At 33.5% G+C, this 26,947-nt stretch overlaps 1 protein-coding gene and 1 long non-coding RNA gene across 8 annotated transcripts in view; one reads left to right on the forward strand and one right to left on the reverse strand.

Moving 5' to 3' along the window:
- LOC143255999 (dual specificity calcium/calmodulin-dependent 3',5'-cyclic nucleotide phosphodiesterase 1A-like) overlaps nucleotides 1-26,947 on the forward strand; it is a 463,989-nt gene that overhangs the window by 419,619 nt on the left and 17,423 nt on the right. For 4 of the 6 annotated variants that reach the window (XM_076512518.1, XM_076512520.1, XM_076512521.1 and 1 more), the window contains exons 6-11: nucleotides 11,104-11,286; nucleotides 14,742-14,808; nucleotides 16,003-16,119; nucleotides 17,037-17,177; nucleotides 24,158-24,262; nucleotides 25,533-25,633. In XM_076512518.1, coding sequence (XP_076368633.1) covers nucleotides 11,104-11,286; nucleotides 14,742-14,808; nucleotides 16,003-16,119; nucleotides 17,037-17,177; nucleotides 24,158-24,262; nucleotides 25,533-25,633 — 714 coding nt within the window. The remainder of the gene's footprint in view (nucleotides 1-11,103; nucleotides 11,287-14,741; nucleotides 14,809-16,002; nucleotides 16,120-17,036; nucleotides 17,178-24,157; nucleotides 24,263-25,532; nucleotides 25,634-26,947) is intronic. The other 2 variants (XM_076512519.1, XM_076512522.1) reach the window with 2 other exon arrangements.
- Nucleotides 22,924-26,947, reverse strand: part of LOC143256001 (uncharacterized) — a 94,232-nt gene continuing 90,208 nt past the window's right edge. The window contains exons 2-4 of one of the 2 annotated variants that reach the window (XR_013030957.1): nucleotides 25,757-26,017; nucleotides 24,070-24,238; nucleotides 22,924-23,060 (exon numbers count right to left, since the gene is read on the reverse strand). This is a non-coding gene — a long non-coding RNA (uncharacterized LOC143256001). The remainder of the gene's footprint in view (nucleotides 23,061-24,069; nucleotides 24,239-25,756; nucleotides 26,018-26,947) is intronic. The other variant, XR_013030958.1, reaches the window with a different exon arrangement.

Below are 26,947 nucleotides of genomic sequence, written 5' to 3' on the forward strand. Positions count from 1 at the left end.
TGTCAAAATTCTCCTTCTAATTACTCTCTCTTGAAACAAATCCTTGTCATTACATATTTATAAAGTATCATCAGTTCTATAAGATTTTCTTTATACGGTACTACACGAACATGTCTAGCTAATTGCATGTTTCTTTGAAAATATTAGGTTTTAAGTGTTTTGACTTTAAGACTTCATCGCCACAGTTTACTGATATAAGGTGCAGATCGATGATGCTATTTTATGCAAACGATTTTCAGCCTTTAAAAATGATTTAAAGGGTAATGTAGAATGTTTTTTATAGATACTGATGAGAATTGTTTGTCCTTCAGAAACATATAACATTTGGTAGTCAATAGAATTTGAAATTATGCACCATTTCAACTATCAATTCAGTATTCGGCTGGATTCAATCTATCCGAAGAGGAATGTCTTTTAGCATTAAAATCCTATGTAATAAATAAATGATATTTTTTCTAGAGCAAAGTAAATACTTTTCATTTTAGCTTTCTTTACAGATACAGTGCCATCACGTACTCTTACTAAATCTTAGCTTCAGATTCAGTTATGACAGCTTCGCACTGTGAAAAATGTTTAATTTTTCTATTTTTTTAAATTATTATGCAAGACGTTACGGGGTCAAGTTACAGAATGTTTCGATTATTTCGATCTGAATTAAGCAATAAACTTCCCATTATTATTTAAGTTCCTGTTGGTTATTTTGGTTCCGTCTTCAGTTCTGGTGTTTTACACATGTTATTTGGTTGGCTAGAGAAAATGAATTCATAAATAGATTGCGCTTTTTAAAATCAGATTAGCAAACAGTCTAATGCTAACGAGAAGAGAATCGTGGTCGTGGGTTTTATTAAACTTTGTATTCGCTAAACGTACATTAAGCGTCCACTGATTATTTTAGAATTGAATTGTGATGTACCAGAGGCCTACTAATCCACCCCAGGATTACTCACGTGAAAAAAGCCCCCTGTGGTCCAGCGGTAAATATGAGGGTTCCTAACGCTAAAAATCGGTTTTGATACTCGTAAAGAGCACAAAATATGTTGCCCGTTATACAGCTTCGCACTTCAGAACAAACAAGTAAGCACGTACGAAAAATACTGTGATCTGTACTTATCTTTATATTAGTCTGAAGACGAGTGACCATGAAATTAGTTTAGGCAGGATTAAGCCTTCAATCATTTTTCTCTCCTCTGGGAACTTCTTAAAGAAAACATTCAGTCCACGAAATATATATATATAACGTTTGATTCGACGAGTAATCATTTCCACAACTATACCTAGAAAATCAAATATATTGGAGGTAAAAAGTAACATATAAAACATGAGCAATCGGTACCAAGTCTGAATTGTTTCCATTGGTCTGTTAGGAAACAGGAACCTTTTAATGTTACATAAACCTCTTCTTTTTATTTTTGAGCAGAATTTACACCACCAATTTTTTAAGTAACACCATACAATGTATTTGTATTTATATCTAATACACTGGTTAAAATTCGCCATCGCTCGTTATTACAGCTGGTTTAGTAACTCATTAAATCATTGTGCTTATAATGTTCTGTACTGCTGTGCTCGAATCTCGTGTTAGTTATACGTTGCCTACATTATTTGTTCACAATAGGTCTGTGGTTTTTAAGCTTTTTTTTTCAAATACGTTTCATTTATTTGTAAAGATGTCTTCATCTGGTACATCATGACGTTTCAGCTCCATCTTTCGTTACACATCTGGAAGATGTTTTATTCCATCTGTGATACTTAATTTAGATATCGCAGCCTTCCATTTTTTATATTTTTTTGGTAGCTGCTTCCCAGAAAGTGTCTAAAGAAGGCGCATTTATTGATATTTAATGGTAAAGAAAAACTACATCTTGGAAAAGGGAATTCATCAAGGCCGGAACATTTTTTTCCTTCGGTATTTTTTTTTCATTTAATATTAGCCGTAGAATAAAAAAGATTAGTGTATATCCTATTCACACCAATGCAGAAGTAGTATAATATATATTTCATGTAACTGCAGAGGACAGAAAATTACTTTGTAAAAAGTAGTGAATGAATGATGACGTCACAAAGAGTGAGCTCACATGTCTCTCTGATGGTTTAACATTTCCACTCAACCGTACGTACATTCTAGCATATTCCTAAACTATGTTTTTATTCCAGATGCGTGTAAATAGTTTGTGATGTTGTTTTCATAATTTTTACCTATTTTTTACGCTGTGATCGTTTCTTTTGTTTACTTCATTTCAAATTATAAAATCGTGTGTATTTCTAGACGAATCAGTGTGAGTTTTATCTCGTTTAGTTTATTCGTGGTTATCCATCTTAGAGCACAACCCTTCGAAACAATAGTTGGGTTTTGTTATTTTTCACGTCTCTTTCCTTTTTTTACTTTATCTTTCTCTCTTTCTACAGTGTAGGTTAACGCTGGGCTAGAGCTCTGGATTTTTGAGGTCGGGTTTCATTCTCTACAATACCCCAACATATTAAACACATTTTAAGTTATGTGTGCGTTATAATATTCACTATCAGTTCCTTCTCGTTATGGCCAAGCGTGTTAAGGCGTTCGACTCGTAATCTGAGGGTCGCGAGTTCGCATCCCCGTCGCGCCAAACATGCTCGCCCTCCCAGCCGTGGGGGCGTTATAATGTGACGGTCAATCCCACTATTCGTTGGTAAAAGAGTAGCCCAAGAGTTGGTGGTGGGTGGTGGTGACTAGCTGCCTTCCCTCTAGTCTTACACTGCTAAATTAGGGACGGCTAGCGCGGATAGTCCTCGTGTAGCTTTGTGCGAAATTCAAACACAAACCAACGATCCTTCTCGTTACATTAATTTGAAGAGCGTATAACGAAACATCACTGCCTTACTTTAGATAGTATTTAAAACAAACTTTAAGGAAAGACTGTGTAACTAAACAGCACAGCCTTAACTTCGATCGTATTTGAAATTAAACCAATAGCAAAAAAAAAAAAAGTGCATAATAAAATGTAGGAAGATGAAACGTGCCGTATCAAAAAATTTATCTGTGAAAGTACAGCCCTCACATCGTTGGGAAAATGCCGTCTGTAAAATTTAATTTCTGCTCACAAACGCCACATGTAAAATAAGATAAAAAATAAAAAAATAAGAGCGTGAAAGAGTGCTCCAGCCCACAAGATCTCTTATGTACAACCAATCAATCAGCCAGTTGTAGAAGAGTAGTTGATTCTAATGAAACTGGAAAGAAAGGAAAGAGAATTAGGGGGTAGAACGTTACTTACAGGCGAGCCACTCGTGGGTTTACCATTCTAGCTTCTATAAGAGACGACTGTAGGAAGGCACTAATAAAACCTGAGATGTCATTAAACACTACTACATTAAAAAGGATAAACGCGTTCTTCTTCCTACCTGATCAATATGTTGTTAACGTGGATTATCAGAAATAACCACTGGCGTTATTTATAACTGGTCCCTATTAGCACAGCTGGGCGCCTGCGGACTTAAAACGTAATAATCCGGGTTTCGATACCTGTGGTGGGCAGAGCATTGATAACACTTCGTGTAGCTTTGTGCTTAATTACAAACAACAAATATTTTCAATTACAAAACGTTAGAGTAATTTAGACTTTAATAACACAGACAATATACATTCTGAATGTACTAATAATTACATAGCAGGTTCTGCATACGAACAACATATTAGCAATTGTAAAATGATATAACTTACAAACCTTTTTTTTTGTCAAAAATAAATAAACAAATTTTGATGAATACGTAATTTAATGTAATTCTGTCATAGGTGTCTACCTAGCTTTCAGAGTGGATGCACCTTATTTAGAATAAATGAGGAAAGGTCAAAAATGCAGTTTTAATAATCATTCATTAGTTTTTATTATTTGAAAAATCACATTACAAATTTCGGCATATATTTATCAAATCATCTTCAGAATGCAATTCTAATTAATTAACTGAATTCCACTACTACGTTTCAGACTACCGACCGAAAATGATCTGAAAACGTTGTAGTTGATATCATTATAACCTTTTAACAATTATTTTCTAAAGTACTACCATATTTGACCCCCCCAGTGGCTCAGCGGTATGTCTGCGGACTTACAACGCTAAAAACCGGGTTTCGATACCCGTGGTGGGCAGAGCACAAGTAGCCCATTGTGTAGCTTTGTGCTTAATTCAAAACAACAACATTTACCTCATATCTGAAACTATACAAGATTCTAATTAAATCCTTTTTTATTAGTAAGTATGTGAAATATCATTTTAGGTATTATTTAAACCTTCTAGAAAATGTAACATATTCATTATTAAGGAAAGAAGTCGTAAACATTTACTAAAAATATTACAATTCTATCATAGTTTTTACTGACTTACTAATAAAAAAGGATTTAATTTCATTGTACGACTTCATGCACGAGACTTCCTTGAAAAATACAGTTAGTTTCAAACAACTCCCCAGTATCACAGTGGTATGCCTGCGGAGTTACAATGTCAGAAACCGGGTTTCTATACCCGTGGTGGGCAGAACATAGATAGCCCTTTATGTATCTTTGTGCTTAATAACAAACAACAATAGTCTTAAGTATTTTAGTTACTTATCTCGTTTAACTTCTTTATGGCATAAACATAAATTGTTTGTTGTTGGCGGTCTCAGGGTTCTTCTACGGTAGGTGTCTGTGACTTGTTGGCGATAAATTTAAAGATAAATGAACAGCAAGCTCTCCAATTCTTTTCAGAATAATACATATATATCGAGGTATTCGAACTAGACGTATTTAAAACAAATTATTTACATTATAGAGATAATAGAGACATCATAAACATTACACGATTCTATTTTTCTTGTCAATAGTCCACTTAAGCCTATTCAATTGCCTTAGAATTTCAATTGAGGAGAAGGAACTACTTTTCCTGTTTCTACTAATATTTTGCGTACAATTCACTCACTGCTGATCCATTAGTCGTGCACTGATCAACCGTGCTTTTTCCTCATAATTTAAATTTGACAAGCTGTCTTCTGGCAGTAGCATCCTAGGCCCGGCATGACCAAGCGTGTTAAGGCGTTCAACTCGTAATCCGAGGGTCGCGAGTTTGAATCCCGATCACACCGAACATGCTCGCCCTTTCAGCCATGGGGGCGTTATAATGTTACGGTCAATCACACTATTCGTTGGTAAAAGAGTAGCCCAAGAGTTAGCGGTGGGTGGTGGTGACTAGCTGCCTTCCCTCTAGTCTTACACTGCTAAATTACGGACGGCTAGCACAGATAGCCCTCGAGTAGCTTTGCGCGAAATTTCAAAAACAAACAAACAGTAGCATCCAGTCACTCTTTTCTTGTTTCTTTCTAGCACTGCCTTTATAAATAGCTCCAGTTGTTTTATGTTGAGGTTATTGCTGTTGTTTGCTGGTGACAGACTTGCACTCCTTTGTAATATGTCCCATTTTATAACAAATACGTTCTTTTCTACTCTGTCTGTTAACCTCCTGTCACCTTATTTCTGGTCAGCCATCACTGGTTTCAAATTTAACTGCATATTCGAGGACTTGCCAATTATACTACCTCCTTAAGTTTCCGTATATTATTCTGCCAGTTTATCTCGTCTACGTCTTTTGGTGTTCTCTCCTTCAAGAACAGTTGCATATCGGTTGAGCACGTGATCATGAGCTGTTCTCGCACTATCCCTCACTACCCCTCTGCCAATCCCTCGCAAGTATTTTCACATTTACTCATGTTAATCCATCTCGTGCCACAAACAGAAATACAATTTCTCCAGTGTCAGATTTGACCCCTCTGAAACTTCAATAAAAACCTTCTTCAGTAAGTTCATATTGTTTCTGTAAAGTCACTTTTAATTTGTCATAGATGTCTGCCTGCATGTACTTGTAGGTCCTTTATTGCGAGAAGTAGGATGAGACAGATTGCCCAGTCATCTTTGTCCCAGTTCTGATTTTGGACAAATATTACATATCTCTCCAGGAAAGCACTCATGTCATCTTTATGTTCATCAAATTTTGGCAGCCTTAGTCGGCTTGGGTCCTTCTTCCCTCGGTTGAGTGAGTTTTACTATCTAACCTTGTGGTCTTTCTCTCTCATCCAGTTTGTACTCTCGTTCTATCTACTACCAACCTTTCCTTTCTCTTCTTTTACATTTATTATTTTCATTTCTTCTCTTATATACTCTTCTCTAACTAGTATTTGTTGTTGTTTAACAAACTCTGTCTTTAATCCGTCCAATACGTTCTTGTCTTTCAACCCATTTATCAAAATCACCTGACATGGTTACATTGTAATCTCTACAATATTTACTACAGTTCTGTCTATATTGGCCTGCTTACTTCCGATGTCGTTCACATTTTGTTCTGTCGTCGTTTACCATTATATAATCCTTGTTGGGTCGTCAACTTGTTGGAGTTTAAGGTTGTCATGTGTTTGTCAATTGTAAATAAAGGCGTTTACTTGTGCTTCGTCATAGTATAAATATATACAGTGTTGTTGTTGTTGTTGACTTAGGATTATTTTACAATAGGCGTCTCTAACTTGTTGGCGATAAACTGAAAAATAAATGAAGAACACGTTTTCCACTTGTTTTAAAAATAAAAAAATATATATTCGAACTAGACGTATTTACAACAAATTATTTATAGAGATCGTATGGATATAAAATATTATATTTATTTTCTTCGAATCAAAAGTCCGCTTAGACTTATTTAATTACTATAGAATTTCAGTTGATGAGCCGAACTACCTTTCCCTATGTCTGTGGCACTAGTATTCTATGTATAATTCACTTAGAATGTGGCAGGCGTACACTGCTCTTCCAGTACTTGTTTGTTCTTTTTTCTTCAAAATATCTTCTGTTCCTTTTGTCAGAGTGCACTCAGGCTGATTCAGTTACTTTAGAACCACACTTTGATGAAACTCATTCCCATTTTCTACTGTTAGTGTTACTATAGTATAGTAAACGTTAAGTGTATCACTTCTATTGCAGTTACCTTCATTAGCTGTAACTTTACTCTATTCTGCTATTGTCTTTGTCTCTCTGACTGTTTCCCGCTCATCTCATACTTGTTATATGTTTATTACTAAATCGTCTGCTTTTAACTCTCTTACAATAAAACAAACTAAACAATCATACAATATTCCATCCATAAAATAAACTAAATAATACCATCTACATTAAACAGCCTTTTTTATCATGAAATTCATAGGGTAATAAATATTAACAGAACGTTTCGTTTATTCTGCAATAAGACAGAGCTTAAATTTTCTTATTCATGTTGTGAGAAATACTAACAGGACCATTCGTTCATTTCGTAGTAAGGCAAGGCTTAGTTTTTCTTATTCATGTGGTAAGAATTACTAGTAAAGTTTGCTTATTGGATAAGATTAGGCCTGGTGCCCACCCTCCTTTTGTGCTAATAAAATAGTTCCAGGGCATTTTTGTTCACGTAGTAAAAGCTTGTTATAGCGATACTTTATGTAGTATCCTATGGTAATGAAGCAGTACCCAACACTTCTCATTCATGTGATAATTAAACAGTAATAAACAGAATCACAACACTTGTTTGTGTGTAGTAATGAAATAGAACATGGAATTTTTCATTCGTGTGATAATTAAACAGTACCGCGATTGTTTTTTCTTTTAATAATAAACAGAATCACAACACTTGTTTGTGTGTAGTAATGAAATAGAACATGGAATTTTTCATTCGTGTGATAATAAAACAGCTCCTAAAATTGTTTTTTCATTTAATAATAAACAGAATCACAACCTTGTTTGTGTGTGTAATGAAATAGAACATGGAATTTTTCATTCGTGTGATAATAAAACAGCTCCTAAAATTTCGTGTTCATGTAGTCACATAAATGGATTTTGCAGTGGACACCTTATTTTTTGTTCGTGTAATAACACGATAAGGAAGGAGTGTTGAGGCATATCAATATTTTGTTCATATAATAATGAAATAGGATTTACTAGATCTTTCAGTGACACAGCTGTATGTCTGTGAACTTACGGTGCTTAGCCCATAATATCTTAACGAACTACTGGTAGTGATAACACGACAGTTATGTTAAGTTACACATCTAAAGAAAATAAAGCGTAGCTCGCCAGTATCTGTTAATCGTAAATGATTCTTTACTTTCATATACTGGTCTTACAGATGTGACACTATAACGTTTGACTGGAATGTCGACTTAAAAGACCAGTCATTTTTGTCTCCTTTATGTGAGATTACGTTTCTATTCATACTTACATTGATTTATGTTATGCTACCTTGTAGGGTTAAAGAGTAGTAATTACAAGCTAATAACTGTAAAGTGTGTAACAAATGAATATCTTAAAGATAAATGTGTTTCATGAATAACAACATTGTTACTTTTACTACAAATTTCTTCAGTTGCCAAGAACAGGTCAAGGATAAATATTTATTAGAACTGGTATGAATGAAAAACTATAGCTTGATACAACGTAGTCTTTGTTCTCAAGCAGAGGTTTTTAAATTATTTTTAACAAAACGCATAGGTTTCGTTCATAGAACTGACAGTCCTGTCTATATTTGTCCTAGATGTAGAAAGTAATCTACACCGCAACACGGAATGTTTTTCTTTAGACGCAAGAGTTTATTTATTGACGATACCTTACATTGTGAAATAAATGTTAAAATGGTGGTTGTTTGTACGGTTTACAAAAGTTTCTCATTTTCTGTTATGACTACAGTGGAACAGCGATATCTCAACTGAGAATTCAAATATTTTGTCATAGGGAATATGCTACTAAAATTGCTCTTGTAATCTGCACTTTCAATTATCCAAACATTGTTACCTAGAAGTAACAATGAAAAACTAATTAGTGTAAAGAAAATTTAAAAAAAATCAAACAAGATGAGAAACACAAATTCACAAGGTTTATTATTAGTACCATTCATTTTTACTGAAGATCTGTTCAGAACAAGGGAACATCTTATTTAAGTGAAATATGAAAGTGCATCAAAATAAAGTGGTCCTGAATGGCCAGGTGGTTATGGGTGCTCGACTAGTAAGTTGAAGGTCGTGAGTTTGATTCCCGTCACACCAAACGTGCTCGCCCTTCAGCCGTGTGGATGTTATAATGTGACGGTTCATTCCATTATTCGTCAGTAAAAGAGTAGCCCAAGTGGGTGGTGATGACTAGTTTTACACTTCTAAATTAGGAACGGCTAGCGCAGGTAGCCCTCGTGTAGCTTTGTGTGAAATTCAAAAAACAAATAAAATAAGGAAACAACTTAATTAGTTGAAATATGACAAGTGTAACAGAGCAAGGCAACAACATAATGCAATGGAAACATGATAAAAACATCAGAGTAAAGAAACAACTTATTTAGATGAAACATAAGAAAAAACATCAGAGTAAAGAAACAACTTATTAGATGAAACATGAGAAAAACATCAGAGTAAAGAAACAACTTATTAGCTGAAACATGAGAAAAACATCAGAGTAAAGAAACAACTTATTTGCTGAAACATGAGAAAAACATCAGAGTAAAGAAACAACTTATTTGCTGAAACATGAGAAAAAAATCAGAGTAAAGAAACAACTTAATTAGCTGAAACATGAGAAAAACATCAGAGTAAAGAAACAACTTATTTGCTGAAACATGAGAAAACATCAGAGTAAAGAAACAACTTAATTAGCTGAAACATGAGAAAAAATCAGAGTAAAGAAACAACTTAATTAGCTGAAACATGAGAAAAACATCAGAGTAAAGAAACAACTTATTTGCTGAAACATGAGAAAAACATCAGAGTAAAGAAACAACTTAATTAGCTGAAACATGAGAAAAACATCAGAGTAAAGAAACAACTTAATTAGCTGAAACATGAGAAAAACATCAGAGTAAAGAAACAACTTATTTGCTGAAAATGAGAAAAACATCAGAGTAAAGAAACAACTTAATTAGCTGAAACATGAGAAAAACATCAGAGTAAAGAAACAACTTAATTAGCTGAAACATGAGAAAAACATCAGAGTAAAGAAACAACTTATTTGCTGAAACATGAGAAAAACATCAGAGTAAAGAAACAACTTAATTAGCTGAAACATGAGAAAAACATCAGAGTAAAGAAACAACTTATTTAGATGAACTATGACAAGTTCATCAGAGTAAAAGAACAGCATAATTAGCTGAATATGAGAAATGTGTCAGAATATGGAATGTCTTAAAATATATGGGTCTGTTTTTTATACGTCAAGGAAACCAAGTGCACTGGGTTTGAGAAAAATTATACGAAGATATTTTAATCCGTGTAAATGAAATGTAGATATAGTTGAGCCTTTCTAAACAAATAAAGTACAAATTACATTTAGTGAATATGTAAGAACTTTTCTATGTGGTATTAATTTTTATTTTTCAATAAAAGTCATGTTTTATAACTAATGTTATTTTTTATTCTGTTTCAAAAAATCTATCGTATCATCTTTCACGAGTATATTTTCCAAGTCCCACGTGCTGAGCATAGTAATCAATTTCACATGACTTCAGTATTGTAACTTGATAGGTGGCTAACCCAATACATTGAAACTATGTTTATTAAATACATTTTCAGACTCGCTGTCAGTCGCTATTCTTTGATTTATTCTATAGGATCCCCACTTCACTATTCTTAAACGTACTATGTTTTCTATGATATTAACGTGAAACCAGAACTTAAGTTACACGCTATAAAATGTAACATTAACATGAACATTATTATAATTAGCAATATTTTAATCAATTAACGTCAGAAACTGATTCTGGTGTTCGAATGGTTAATTCAGCATATTTGTGTGTATCGAATTGAAAATGAGTCAAGTTTGTTTTCGTGTAAAATTAATGACAAAATTAAAACTAAGAGTGATTTCGTAAAAATGTAATACACCCACTTAAACTAGGTTAATAAAGAGTTTACGAACGGTTTTGCAGGAAATTATGACTATTATAAATTACCAGCTAAAAGTATTTCGATGTGGAACATCTTCTTAAAAAGATTATATATATAATTTTGTCTGAGATTTTTTTCTTTTGCTAGTTCAAGTTTCATACAAGCAAACTAACCATTACCCTGACCAAATTAAATTTATATCTATTATCTTGATTTAGACGTCTGACGGATGATGAAGACGAGCTATCCGAGGTCCAGCCCGATGCCGTACCAAACGAGGTTCGTGACTGGTTGGCGTCAACTTTCACTCGCCATGCGGCAGCAAAGAGAAGACGATCCGACGACAAGCCTCGTTTCAGATCTGTAGCAAACGCAATCAGAGCAGGAATTATGGTCGACAAGTACGTTTCTCCATCTAGTGGCAAATATATAAACATTTAAATGTTTTATGGTGTTCGTTGGGGAGAATTGCAATTATCTTAGTGTTTATAAACACGCCAATGTCACAAAGTGTTATATAGCAGCCCCATCTGATGGTGCTCTTTGTTCGCAATATTTTTACATGTTATTAATATTATCGAGCAAAAATATTAATATTATATAAATTCTTAATTTCAAACAGGTTGAGATTATCACAACTTAACTGTAAAAATGAAAATTAATCCAGTTCTCTTCGGTCTAGTATGATGTTTTAATTGCTAAATCTGTTGTCATTTTATCTATAATGACCATCTGTTGTGCCTCAGATTCAAGTCAGAATTATGTTATTCAGTTGTCTGAGAGTAAAGATTAGCTATACCAAGATTATTCCATAAAACTCGAAAACTTAAGATGTGGTTTTTCACACATATTGATATTCCAGTTTATTTACGTTTTACTTGGTTTTTATAATGATAAGTTATGTTAAGAATCAATCACATAAAAAATATTCTTAAGGAGCAGTTAAAGAATGATGCTATGTATTAAAATATCGTTTTAATATTCTATTTTCATAATATCTTTTAACTCAAAATTTAAACTGTTCCGATAAATAAACATTTATGGAAGAACTGGTTATGAGGCTCGGCTCAGTTATATTACCGACAAGTTTCTTGTGTAAATAGAAATCAATACTCAGACAAGTTCTTTCTTTAGAAGACTAGACAACTAAATATACAGATTGTGTGTTCACTGAGGTTTAATTTCAGTCAGTTCGAATCTGTGGTGAATAATCGCTCTTACTTCAGACACAATTGGTTTGGATGCAGTCACACTGAGTTCCACCTTTGGAACACCACAGTATTTTTACACAGAAACTAAAGATTCCTGTGTCTCCGTTGTGACGTCAAACGAATTTTGAATTATTAAAAAAAAAAAGTATAACTTCTTTGCTTTGATAATTCTACTAATTTATATCTTTATGTCTAACGAAGTAAGTTGATCGTGAAAAGCAAGAAAAATGCCACTCTACAACTACGATAATCAAAATAAGTGAAAAATAACCGAATTTTTAATACGTTCAGCTTTAATAATCCATAGCTATTGTTATTAAATAACAGAAATTGCACACCTGAATTGATGTTTATGGAAAAATTGTCATTTGAGGTTTATAGAAGAGAATAAAACACGATATGTTTCCAGTTAGCAGTTTTAACAAGAGTGGAGTATTTAAAGAGACTGTTTAACAGTTGAGCATGTCAGCGGCCCCAACGACGTCATTAGGGAATTTTCATGGCGCAGCAAGCAATAGGTCGGTTAGAAGATAATCAACCAAAATACATCCTTGAAGAGTGGATATAATTCTAACTAAATGTGGTTAGAAGGTTGTGGCCATACTTTCACGTCACTAATACAGTTAGTTGACCGGAGATGTACACAGACCCTTGCCAACAGGACGACAACTCTTTCATAGTATGGACTAAACATAACTGGCGGACTTCAGTTTTCCATCTAAAGCAAAAGTTCAGAGCACTAAGATGATGACAAGCCAGAGCTCATGTGATCAGAAATAGAATTCACTTAGATAGATTATATTCCTGATGACCAATCTTGTGCACCCTCATTCAAATGGTCAAACAAATGAGGAAATAGCTTGTTTTCAGAAGAATAACACCTAACACTGCAGCCTGAACGTTAGTCATGACCAGACAGCTTAACAAAACGATAACACGTATACCAATGTGCTTATATACACCTGCTTGAAGCTCAGGCTTATGTGCTTAAACGTCGGCTGTGAATGTTAAGCAACCAACAACAATTCCTGGTTATAGATTAAGTTATTTTGAGTGGAGTGTATTTTATTATCAAAAGTCTGTGATGGCCTGACATAAAATGTTTGGTTTGACAAGCAAAATTATCATCTGCGAATAACACTGCACAACAAAGTTTTTGCTTCTTGAACACTGTTGGGTGTTCCTTATAGATTTTTGGCTGCTGATCACGAAACTCACATCCAAAGTTGCCCATCACGTACCGTTTCATCGAAATCTTCAGTTTTTCAGGACGTTGCTACAATGGAAAAACGATATCAGAACAACTGGAATCCGTCAATGCTTGCTGACTACTGTTGGACACTGCAACGTGGTGCACCGGACATTGAATATAAACGAAAATCAGGAACAAAACACTGTTAATTATGTTGAACTTAATAGCGTATTAGAAAAATAAACGCAATTAAATACGTAATTGCCGGTAAACAGTTAACTGTCTATTTCTCAGAGTTCCTACGTGATGAACTATATTTGTGCATACCTACCAGGTACCTGTCACAATCAGCAAAAGCTTTTCAGGAAGCAAAACTTTTTAAAAAATTGTTGTGCAGTGTAATGAGACATATTTTAACTAAAATTTGAGACTATTCAAATTATTATACGTCTACGACTATTTGATGATCATAAAAAGTGAAATTCAAAATTTCTTTTTGTGTAAAAGTACTAAATTTAAGTGTATGTCCTATTAAAACAATTAGAAAGTCACGTGACAGTCAATATAAAATCACGGTTAAGATTTAAATTGTGTATACATTAATATTAGAACCTTTCCATAAACATAGCCCATTAACCAGACGTTTTCTATTTCTCAAAAATAGGGGTACTTGCATATGATGATTACCATTCTCAGCCACCTAACCCCAAATTATACAAACTGCTTCCGTGACATATCCGTTAAATTTTCATATACTTGAAATAGCTGAAGAATGGAACGGATATTCATGTTATTCGTTACGAAGACATATATATTGGTATATGGATTTCTGTGTGATTTGACTGTTGAAATAGGTTCTTGTATATTAAAAGTATCATGGAAACCTAGCAGTGATCAGCGACGTGTCGGAGTCATTAGAGTCTCAAACTGAAACCTTTTACAATGGAAATTACACCCTAGAGCTACTATCAAGATACATAGTCGTCAGACATAGCACGAACGGACGTAATAACATGGACTGTGACGACGTGGTGAGGCTCTAAAATCGTTTAAATTTTTCATTTTCATGCTCTGTAAAATATCCATCCCATCCACCGCACATTTATATCAAGGTTGAAAAATGTAGGTGATCTAAATTCTTTTTCTATCAGTATTACTTATATCAAAATGTAAAACACAAACAAACACCATCAAGATCACATTTAATTTTAAATTTTACAAAATATAACTTCGCGCATAACTGAACATTTCTATACGCTAAATTTTGTTGGACCGGAAGTCACTATATGGACTATAACGACATAAAATTAGTTTTGATGTAACGTACTTCACCTGTGTATTCCTTGAAGTACACAGAATTCAACACAATAGTTTATTTCTCTTTATTACGTTGGAGGTTTTTATGAAAAATAATAACTAAATTTGATTCTTACACCCGCGTGTCATTTTTCAGAATTTATAGAAGGATGTCGAGCTCGGCTGTGATGCAGATTCCAAACCAAATTGCCCAACATCTTAAGGTAAGAAATAAATATTAAATCAAATAAGTCAAAAAGGTGATCTTCTTGGACAAACGTCGTCACAAAAAAGTGATACATTGGACAGAGAATGTATTTGCCATGAGAGCAAAACACTTAAACGTGACGTACATCCTAATTCTTAGATGTAAAGCACACCGCTAAAAACCGGGTTTCGATACCCGTGGTGGGTTTGTGTGTGTGTGTGTGTGTGTGTGTGTGGATTAAAACTGATTTCTATTAAATAAAAGCGAAACCAACCGCAACATTTAAAATTTTATCAAAGGTAAGACATATTCTGATGTGGCGCCATCTTGTGACTAAGAAGTAACATACTCATTACTGTGGTGCAAAATATCTAAGATTCTGAAACGTCTAATCTTTACGTCTACTTGGTTACTTGGAGTTAAGCACAAAGCTACACAAAGGGTTATCTGTGCTCTGCCCACCACGGGTATCGAAACCCGGTTTTTAGCGGTGTGCTTTACGTCTAAGAATTAGGATGTACGTCACGTTTAAGTGTTTTGCTCTCATCACAGTACACTTTATTGATTTGTTACGCACTTTAGATGAAACCAGGCTTGTATAAAAATAGCATTTTCTCATGGTTCATTTCTCTGCTAGACCAGGCATGACCAAATGGTTAGGACGCTCGACTCGTAATCTGCGGGTTGAGAGTTCGAATATCAGTCACACCAAATATTATTGCCTTTTCAGTGGTAATGGATTACAATGTTACGATCAATCCCACTATTCGTCGGTAAAAGAGTAGTCCAAGAGTTGGTGGTGGGTGATGATGACTAGTTGCCTTCCCTGTAGTCTCACATTGCAAAATTAGGGGCGGCTGGCGCACATAGCCCTCGTGTAGCCTCGCGCAAAGTTCAAGAACGAGCAAACAGCTGAAAGATTTCACTGCTCAGCAAGCCTTTCATTCACTTCCAGAATGTTACATTTATTCTATGTGGTAGAATAAAACTTCTACTAATACTATATGCTGCACAAATATAATTTTTACTACTACATGTTTTGGATATTACTGTGTTGAATAAGAGTGCTTGATTAAGGGCGAAGGTTTAACCAGAATTAAATACTTTAGAGAATTAAAACGTATTATTAACAAAGATTTGGTTACGCTGCCACTTTACGTTTCATCTATCTACTCCAAATGACTAAGTGTTTCTATTATTTTTCTTTCAGAATATAGACGATTGGAATTTTGATGTATTTTCTGTGAACAAAGTAGCCAATGGTCAGGTCCTCCGCTATGTCGCCACTGACCTTTTAAATAGATACGGGCTGGTTCACAAATTTAAAGTAAGTAAATTATATATATATATAAAAACCTTTCACTTTTAAGGATAATTTAAAACAGGAGTATAAAATGTGAATGTGAACTGAATATTAAGCTCAAAATCATAATATTATTCACACACACACACATTTAAGTTAACTTGTGTTACTACAGTTCAGTTAAAAAGAACTTAAAAACAACAATAAATATTGTATACCCACCGCTACTATAAGAGGCCTAACTCTTAGTTTGGTGACCCAAGCTGTGCTGATGAGAAGACTTGAATAAGCGAAACTAGTCCACAACAGAAGAGCAAATCTAAGAACATATTTGGCCTTTACGTCACGTATTACATTTTCAATATCTTATTTGATGAACAGGGAAGAAATCTGTAATATAATAATTAAACAGTTAGACCACTCTTTTTTTGTCAAATGATGAATTAGGTGTAATGCCATAATATTTTTCACATACCTAAATTAGCATAGGTTACTGTACGGTGAGTTTAAAGGACTCAAAACCCACATGAATATCATCAGAAAGTTATCTCTTTCGATTGTGTGAAAAAAAGGTAGATGTGAAACGCTGATTTTGATTGCTTTTTTTTAAATAAAGAAACTACGACTGTTATTTACCAACTTCACGTATATTAGGTTTTTACGAGCACAACTCAAGTCATCGATTTTGATATAAAATGAATAAATTGTTCTTTTCAATAGAAAACATCTTTGATTATTAGGCCAAGCACGTAACACTTTCAAAGTTTTTACTTTATTAAAGTTATGTTTTATTTATTTCGACCTTACCTCGAGATTAAGTACACGAGTTTCAATTTATTTTAATGAAATTTCTTCTTCTTTGAAATTAATTTATTTTGTTTACCAGTTGTTATTACTTTCAGTTAACGTGTACAAAAAAAAAAATTACTTTTTTTTTTCAGATCCCAGTTAACATTCTCGAAAACCTATTAATTCAGGTGGAATTAGGCTACTGTAAATACAAGAATCCATATCATAATAATATCCATGCTGCTGACGTCACACAGACCGTCCACTACATGCTTTGTCAGGGAGGGTTAGCGGTGAGTAATACTGAAAATAAAATATTTCGAGTTATTGGCTATTATTTTTACGTTTTAAGAGCATCATTGTTCAAGAAACACAATAAGATACTGAATAATTCGCCCTTTTTGCTTGTTTTTTTTTTTTTACAATGTTGACTTACAGTTTTAAAAATCTGACTTATTAAGTGATTCAAGGAATTTTAACTATATTTAATCAAAATCGTGGCTTTAATAGAAAGCGTTATAAAATACAAATAACAATCGACAAAATTACTATTTTTTATTCATTTTAGACAATATATTCTTCAATAAGTATTTCACCGGAGCGACCATATTAACGTTACACGAACAGTCGTTTTTACGATGCTGTAATTTGTAGTCTTTGAGGATCAATTATACGAGGTCTGTTCAAAAAATACGCGGACTGTTTGAATTGCGCGGGTCCAGTTGGTTCCAGTGTAATCCGCTTGGTGTCGCTAGGTTCGCACAGATCAGCTGGTTACGACGCCATTTCCCGATTGCAGATATCTTCATTTGTGTATTAGCTACGCGGTTTTAAATGAAGTGCGATTTTTTCGTTTGGCGGATTTCAGAATGAATGACCTGAAGGAGCAACGACTTGCTGTGAAATTTTGTGTTAAACTTGGAAAATCTGCGACTGAAACTTTTGCTATGCTTAACACGGCTTACGGTGATGTTGCTATGAAGCGTACGGCATGTTTCAAGTGGCATGAACGTTTTAAGGATGGTCGACAGTCCATTGAAGATGATGAGCGTTCTGGACGTCCTTCCACGTCAACTGACGACAAAATCAACACCCTGGTGCGGGCAAATCGACCTCTGACTGTTAGGGAGCTTGCTGAAAAGTATGGGATATCAGTTGGATCTTGTTACGAGATTTTGACCGAAAAATTGAAGATGCACCGCGTTGCTGCGAAATTTGTGCCTCAGAACTCGTGCGTTTTTGGCCAAACACTCGATCACTGTTCTTCCCCACCCCCCTACTCACCTGACCTTGCTCCTTGCGATGTTTTCTTGTTCCCCAAACTCAAAAGACCCTTGAAAGGAAGAAGATTTGAGACGATTCCCGAGATTAAGGCAAATGCGACGAAGGAACTGGAGGACATTACAAAAGAAGTGTACCAGGACTATTTCAACAAGTGGAAACACCGTTGGGATAAGTGTGTGCGTTGGGGAGGAGAGTACCTTGAAGGGGTCCCAGACCTGTAACTTCTAAATAAAGTACATTTTGTTTTATGACGTCAGTCCGCGTATTTTTTGAACAGCCCTCGTACGAGTACCACAGTGTTTTTTAACAAAGTAATCTTAGATTATTCATAAGTTTATTAATCAGAGTATCCTTAATTCCTCAAAAGAAAAATGGGCAAGTTATCAGTAATTATCAAAAGAATGGCTCTAAGTCTAGAGTATAAAGTAACTAGGTCTTTACTTTTTCTTTAGAATGAATAAAAAATCACTAAGATTTAATAAATTAGGTAATAAGTTAGTTTTTATAAATATTTTTTCTTTTCGAGAATAAGAGAAAATAGTAACAAATAAAGTAAAAAGAACTACTGTTTCACAAGATTTTGAAATTAATAACAATAAACGTTGAATTAAATACTTCCTGTTCTTTTAAACTTTTACCCAATTAAAAAACCTAAATTAAAATTAATAAGAATAATTTTTACCTGTTAAATCAAGCAAAATAATTCACTGTAACAAATGCTAGAGTAACAACTTTATACAAACGCATAAAATTAATTAATATTAATAAAGACCTAATCATTACTACTGTATAAATAAATGTTAGGGTGCTATAAAAACTTAAGTTAATAAGAATAAGGTTAATAAGAATAATAGGCCTAGTCATAAGTACTATGTAACAGCTTTATGTTACCATAAAATATATAGGAACGCATAAACTAATATTATTAATAAGTCCAATCATTGCTACTGTGTAACAACGTTGAGTTGCTACCAAAACTATGTAGAAACAAATAAAAATTAATATTATTGGTAGATCTAATTACTCTAACAGTGCAACAGTTATATTATTATAAAATTATATCAAAACACACAAAATTAATATTAGTTATAGGCCTAATCACTATATGAAGTAATTTTGTATATCCCTCCCATTATAGTGAGTAGCAAATTGCCATATGAACTTTACTTCAAAAATACAATAAAAATAACTTTTACATTAATCAAGTCCTAATTTTAATTATTACCACGTCTTAACCCAAAGTATTGGGTAATCATCAGGTAAAAATTACCTTTATTGAATTTCCGAGAACATTACGTACTCATAACGGTAAGGACGAGTTTCAGGTGGTGTTAGGTTTTTTTTTTAATTAAAACGAACTGGATAAAATATTCGTATAAATAATTAAGATTTCCTGATTATATATTTACCACTGATTTTCATTACTATTAGTAATGCTCCAGCTATCTTATTTCTGCTGATATCTGGCTTTCTTTTGACGAAATGATGCACATATTTTTATATTAAAAAACTGGGAAAGAAATGAACTTAAGACCTAAGCCTAAAGGAAGGAACTTCACGTTTTTAATCATCCCAAAACAATGTCTTAGCCAGTCATCATTAAATCATGTGCTTCTGACAGAAATGTTTGAAAATCTCAAAATCAACAATGAAATCTCAATGGTTAAGCACAGACTTTACAGTTCTGTAATTGCACATGATTAAGTCATCACCTCGTGATTTAAAATAGCATAACTCTTTACCAGAAAACTCTACAGGATTTATTGATCTTATTTAAACTAGGATCGTTTCCAAATGGTGCAATTTAATATTGGTTGTCAAGTTTTACATATGTTGATCATAATATTAGACTTATATGTCGGAACTTTAATTTATATAGATTTAAACCTTTCGTTGTTTTAAAGGGTGAAGTTACTAATGTGAGTTCTATTGAGCTCTCACTGTTTATGTTTACATTTTAGCATTACGATTCTTCACTGAAACTGACTGTAAAATCACTGTCACAAATTGTCGTCATCTATTGGCATTTTTACTTGCCTCTGTGGAATTACAAAAACAAAGAAAGTGTAAAAGAAGCAAAATGTAAATGGATCTATTATGTTCAGGACAATTGAAAAAATACATTATTTATTTTACCACACACATAGTGACATAATCATAAACAAGTTTTTCTACTGCGAAAATAACTTTTTCCTCACGTTTAGTAACTTACGCGGTCATTATGCTGTACTTGAATGGAATAAAACATAAGAGAAATAATTATATATTTATAATGCTAACAAAGCCAAGACAGGAACACACTGAATAATATCGTTGCTAGAAACAAGACAAAAGATTTTGAACGTCGTCTTCAGCAGGGTACTAAACCTGAATATCTTCTCACCCCCTGCAGCACAAAACCCTGAAATAAAGAAACTCGTGCAGCTTTTTATATGGGTTTTTTTTCAGAACCACTTAGGTGGTCCACTCCGTCCTTGCGTTATCACTTCTTTTTCGTCTTTTTTATATTGGTGTTAGATTTATTAGACTACAGTAAGAAATCATCCAGATATAATTAGTATAGGAACCTTGACAGCTTCACAACGATATATTAAGTTAACTATTGAAATGGCCAGGCCAAGTTCTTGATTACTGTCAAAGACAATGCAGGATTAATAGTCCCAAAAATTGGTCAAAAACCAGCTTTGAGAACATATTTAATTACTTAATCACCAGTCCTGGTCCAGAAAGAATTAGTTTTGTATAACATGAAGGACTGTAAATCACCGGCTATTTCATAGGCCTACACTTGATGTGTTATCATTCTGTGGAGTAATATTATCTGGTGTGAAAAAAAAGAGTTTCAGCAGCTAACTGACAAATTCCATGAGACCTGGAAACTCTTCAACGAGAAACAGGAGGACATTATTACAGCATAATGGTCAATGTGATAGAGTAGAAATTTATACACGTGTACATCTCTTTCTTCGTCTGCCTATCTTGTAAGACAGTTACACACACGTACCAGAGATGCTAGTTATTTTCAAATTGTTTCACTTTCGTCTGTTCTAATATCGTAGTAAAATATAATTTCTATATACAAATATAAGATGGTATACTGAGAAGATATGCTTAAGACAAAATCATAAATCATGTGGTTATTATTAACGCTGACTCTCGTTTTTCTACGTGAATGAGTATTCTGACGTATGACGTCAGTGTGATTTGTCATATAGGAGTTTCTCACGATAAAGACTTCAGTCGCTCCAAATTAAGGTCATATTTATGTCAGACAACTCTTTGACAACAAATATCATGATATGTACTTCCAATTTTCATAGTGAACATGTTCGTATGTTTCATGGCATATTTTTCGTCGGTCTCATATTCTTAGAATATATTGGTTATTAACTGCAATGATAACTAGTTTACAACTAGGCCTAAAATTGAACGTTTTCCTTTACTTTTGTGAAATTTTATCTTCAGAAATATCAGGTCCAATCTTTGTTTTTATGACGGTTAAGATTGTAAAGAAAATTAATATATTAACTATATTATAATAATCTATAGAAATAAAAGAAATATTATTGGGTATATGCAGCATAGGTATTAAAATGTCTTAATATTTTACTTGTTTTTTGTTGTTGTTAAAAGTAAAATGTGTGTTTTAGTATGAATTTTAAAATCATTGGCACAAACGAATTGCGATGTTTTTATTGTTACCATATTGTATAGTTTCTCAGCTTTTATATGGCTTATGCTTGTATGCACCCACAAAGAGTTTTCAGAGTAATCGCTCCGCCAGTCTATCAGTTTTGCACCATTTATAAACTTTCGTTTCGCATAACGCTATTTTCATTTATTTTCTACCTTCTGGCGTTCTTATTACATCCAAACACGCGTCTTTACTGTTCCCTTACCCTCTTTTCTGCACCACTTGAATACAGTATGTGTGTTTGTGATCCTGGTCATCCTTTCACCAACTTAACCCAAATGTGGATAACCCATATCACCCTTTAATCCGTTAACCCAAATGTGGATAAACAATATCATTCTTTAATCATCTTAACCTAAATGTGGATAACCCATATCATCCTATAATTGCTTAGCCCAAATGTGGATAATCCATATCATCTTTAATCTCTTAACCCAAGTGTGGATAACCCTAATCGTCCTTTAATCACCTTAACCCAAGTGCAGATAATCCTAATCATTCTTTCATCATCTTAGCCTAAGTGTGCATTATACTGATTCTCACTTGACACATTAGTACTTTATAAACACAACAGTAAGGTTAATGTTGACATCTGGAGGAGAGATATAATGAATAATAACATTTCCTTATGTTGTACGATTCTTTACATTTCAACAAACAAAACAAACAAGAAACGCTTTGTACACATAAAATAGACAATATTACAGTTTCGAAAGTAAATATATTTCTTTATCTTGTAATAACAGAATTTCTTTACTAAATATTTTAGGCTTCATTATCCGTTATAAGAGTTGGAATACCAACTTAATGAGTTAAATTTAATTAATCAAACCGGTAGTCTGTTTCTAACAGCCCATTTTCATTATTCTTTATGTTTCGTTAAAAATAAAACATGTCTTCTCACACTTGGCCAGAAATGGTAAATGATATCTTGTGAAGTTTCTACATCGTCTCATAATTATTCTAACGTTTTATTTATTTATGTTTAATCAAGTTTTAGTTCCATTCCACATCACGTTTGACAGTTGTGAATACGGGCTCACCGCAAACAATATACTTCAACCAAGAGGTTTCTTATAGTGGATGTATTTTACTGTTCCTGCACTGTTAGTAGCTTGAATTTTAGTTTTAGCCCCATTGTTACCTACATATATACAACATCATGATGGTTTCCTACAGATAGTTGCTGCAATATAATCTGAAAGGATTCACATTTCTCGGTTAGAGAGATTTGGTGTCAAGCCATACAAGATAAAAGTGTTTAGTATATGCATTAATATATATATATATATATATAATATGTAAATACACAGGTAATATAATTCACTAAGTCATAAAATACCAATATTATAAGCTTTCTAACTCAGACTGCACACGTATAGCTATATTTCACCAGAGTTATTAATAACTGTCATCTGATCTGTAGTTAGAGCTCTCTCTCGTAAAGTTTATCTTTAACTCAGCTACACTTGGTTCAGTAAAGACTCGCCTGTGTCATTAGACTAGTTGTGTTATTTTCTGACATTTACACAAATTCTTAACACTTTTACTTCTGAGTTAACTTTCTAGCGCGAGATCTACATTTAATTCATTTTCCAAGGTTTTCATTTTCATTAGTAAACACGAGATCAAAATTCCATCCGATAATAAATAACATTTACGTATTAACACAGTTTTTTTTAGATTTTTAATTAATTGAAAAACAGTAAAGCATAATAGTCTAAGTCTTCTCTCTTTTAATTTACACTCTTTATTTAATTCAAGTATCTAATGCTCTATGAAGTGTCAATGAGGAATATTTTAAGGCATCTTCTTTAACAACTAAACAAACCTACAAAATGAAACAATAGCTTCAGCCTTCCTCTCCATTCTTTCCGTATTTCATAAGCCTACAGAAAGAGTTATATGAAACAATTGTTACAGAAAAGCCAATGAAAAATTACACCATACAATTCTCATACCATTGATCTTAAGACCTTATTTTCGTATACAACAGTTGTTATTCCATTCTTGTAGTCATAAAATGATCCTTCCTTATGGTTACGTGGCTTTTTGCTCCAACATCTTCCATTACTTACCTCTAATTAATACACGTCAACTTTTTTTGCTATTTGCTTTTCTACAAATTACTATTTTTTTACCTCACTCTTCTCTTTCACCGTTTTATTCTGTCTAACCCAATTTACTCTCTGAAATTGTTGTCTTACTTTTTTCTTTATGTGTCTCTTCCATTCCTTCACCTTTTCACCTTTCTGGTATTAAACCTCCGACTCCTTTGCCTTGCCATCTCAACAGGCTCCTCCGAAAGGAGGAAGAAGAACATTTCGCGAAATGGTAACAGCAGATAAACAGGTAGGTGAAGACCAACTGGTGCCACTACAACGAGTTAACACAACAAAGGTTCGTTAAAAAAATATACCTTTTGTAAAGTCAATTAATGTTCTAAATTGTATTGTTTCATTTACCCTATTTTAATTTATGTAGGGTTAGATATGGCCCAGTAGCTTAGCATGCAAGCTTGTGAGTCTGAAAGCTCATTGTTCGCCCCCCCCCCTTTAATGAGAACAAACTGATCTATGCGTTCTATGGTTATGGGTGACGATCAAATCACACTATTCATCTAGAGTGGCCCAGGGATCGGCTGCGGGTGCTACTGATTAGTTACCATCCGTTTAATTAGAGACTGCTAGCGCAGCTTTGTGCAATTGTCTGAAACAACAAATCAGGAATTCATATAAATGGGACATTATGTTTGTGTGAAGCTTTGAATAAGTAAGACATTAAATATTGTTTAACATCTTTTAACTTTGATCATATAAACAGTACCTCAGATAAACATTTAGGTTTGTTTTAGGGCAAGTCACTGGTATATAACTTGCTTATAAAGTTGTGTGCTCACCACTAAAACTGACAAACCACTGGAAATCTGATCAAATTGGTCAGAGAAATTAATAGCAAGAAAATAAATCCTACAAAAATAACCTCTGAGAAGAGAACGAAAACCCAAACCAGTAAATGAAAATAAAGTTGAGATAAGTTATCCAAACAGCTCTACAAGATTTTGTTTAACTATTTGATGTCGAGAAACCAACTTTGAGACAAATGAAGTTTCGAGACGAAGAACACTTTATGACAAATCTCACTTATTAACAAATGTACAGTGTTTCGAAACATTGTAGATTTCTTGCTGAGGGTAATTGTAATACAACTTTATTTGTTATTAATTCAAGCTGTCTCTAGCCCTGTTTAATCTACCATTTACTGTGAAAAGTTTAACAGAATATTTATACGTTCGTCATACAGTTCACTTATTAATGAGACGCTGCAGTTCGTCATTCTATCACAGTGTTTAAGTTTTCATTTACATAGACTAATGTCATGTTAAAACTTCCGGTAATATACCAGTATCTTGGTAACAAAACAAGTGGTAATTCATATTTTATAATACTTACTGTAACTTGTTTATATTTTGCCTCGAGAAACTAATAGTTTTTTTACGTTTAAACTTTTTTGTGATTCTTTCCATTAAAATAGTTGGAGCTCGAAATCAAATTCTCAATATTTATGTGCAAGCTCTGACTATTGTAATGATGTGCTAAACTTAATCATATGATTCAATGTATTAATCATATTCACAAGTTTCAATGGATTTTTGTTTCGTTTTCTTCAGAACTGGTTAACAGATCTCGAAGTCTTTGCTACATTGTTCGCTGCTATTATACATGACTTCGAGCACACAGGAACAACAAACAACTTCCACGTCATGTCCGGGTAAGTACCTGTCTGGATACTTGGGGCGGTAGAGGATTAATATTGTGTTTCGTTGCTAGTATCCTATTTTAATGAGGATTGGGTCAACCCTTGAAGTGATTCATCCCACGGACTTTTACTAACCTTATCGATAACATTTTCATCACTTCTTCTGTCACAGCATCAAAATGTAAGGACATTTCAGAGTCTCTTCTTCATGTCGTGGGGCATCACCTTCTGGGACGGTTCAGCTGAATTCGGACCAGAACCAGAGCTAGCTGAAGTGTATTCTGGGTGCTATTTATCTTTAACTTATGTACAGCATGACATTATACGTGCCCATGTTTAAAATGTACAATCCTTACAGTTCCATGATAGCAGAGAGGTGCAGCTTTCTGTAGGATGCTGTAATATGATAAAACATTCGTGATAACTTTTACTACTGCAAATCAGTTTAAAATATTGATATGTTTCTGACAGCTTACTTATGTATTTTTTTGTTATGTTCTATGGTCTAGTTAGCTAAGTGACCCCATTTTACTTTCTCAGTTTATTGATTTTATTCGTTTTATATTTGTAATTCCATTTTGTACTTTAGCTAATTATTTTAATTAGTTTTATTATTCTAAATGTACGTGTCACTTCAGTTATTTGTTTTAGTTTACTGTCAACACGTGTATTTTAACATATAGATGTGTGTGTTTTCTAACCCATGTTCTTATCAGCTATGTATTTTGAATAAAAACATGTTAGGTCAGAAATTTCTTAATGAATTAAAAAAAAGTTTTAAAAGTTAATATAAATTAAATGTAAACTCCAAACTTCGGGTTTGTATGTCATACAAACACTTCCGTTTGTTTGTACGGAAGTTTGATTTTAAAACTTTTTATTTCCCTTTAACTATAAGATGTAAATTATGTACATGTATTAAGCTATTATTTGCTGTCGAAGCTAGTGAAACGTGAATAAATTTTGTGTTGACAGCTTACAGTTAATAGTTTATTAATCTGTCCTTCGAGTTTTCAGCAAGACGTGCGAGTTATGAACGCATTTAAGATATTTATTAACTAAGTTACATGACTTGTATCTCCGTAATGTATAGAAGTCTCAATGAGGAGTTTTGCCTTTGCTTAGAGCAATTGATTTTATAACCCACTTACTCTTTGCTTATTAAATCTAATGCAAATACCACATTACATTAACCCTTTCGAGTATCATAATCCATTCTACGTAATAATCTTAGATTTATTCAGTATAATACACACCGAACAAATTTCATCACATATATCAAACTTACGTGAAATCCCTCTGAGCCAACGAAAAATTACCAATCCT

Source organism: Tachypleus tridentatus, chromosome 7 (assembly GCF_004210375.1).
Source record: "Tachypleus tridentatus isolate NWPU-2018 chromosome 7, ASM421037v1, whole genome shotgun sequence".
Lineage (NCBI taxonomy): Eukaryota > Metazoa > Arthropoda > Merostomata > Xiphosura > Limulidae > Tachypleus > Tachypleus tridentatus.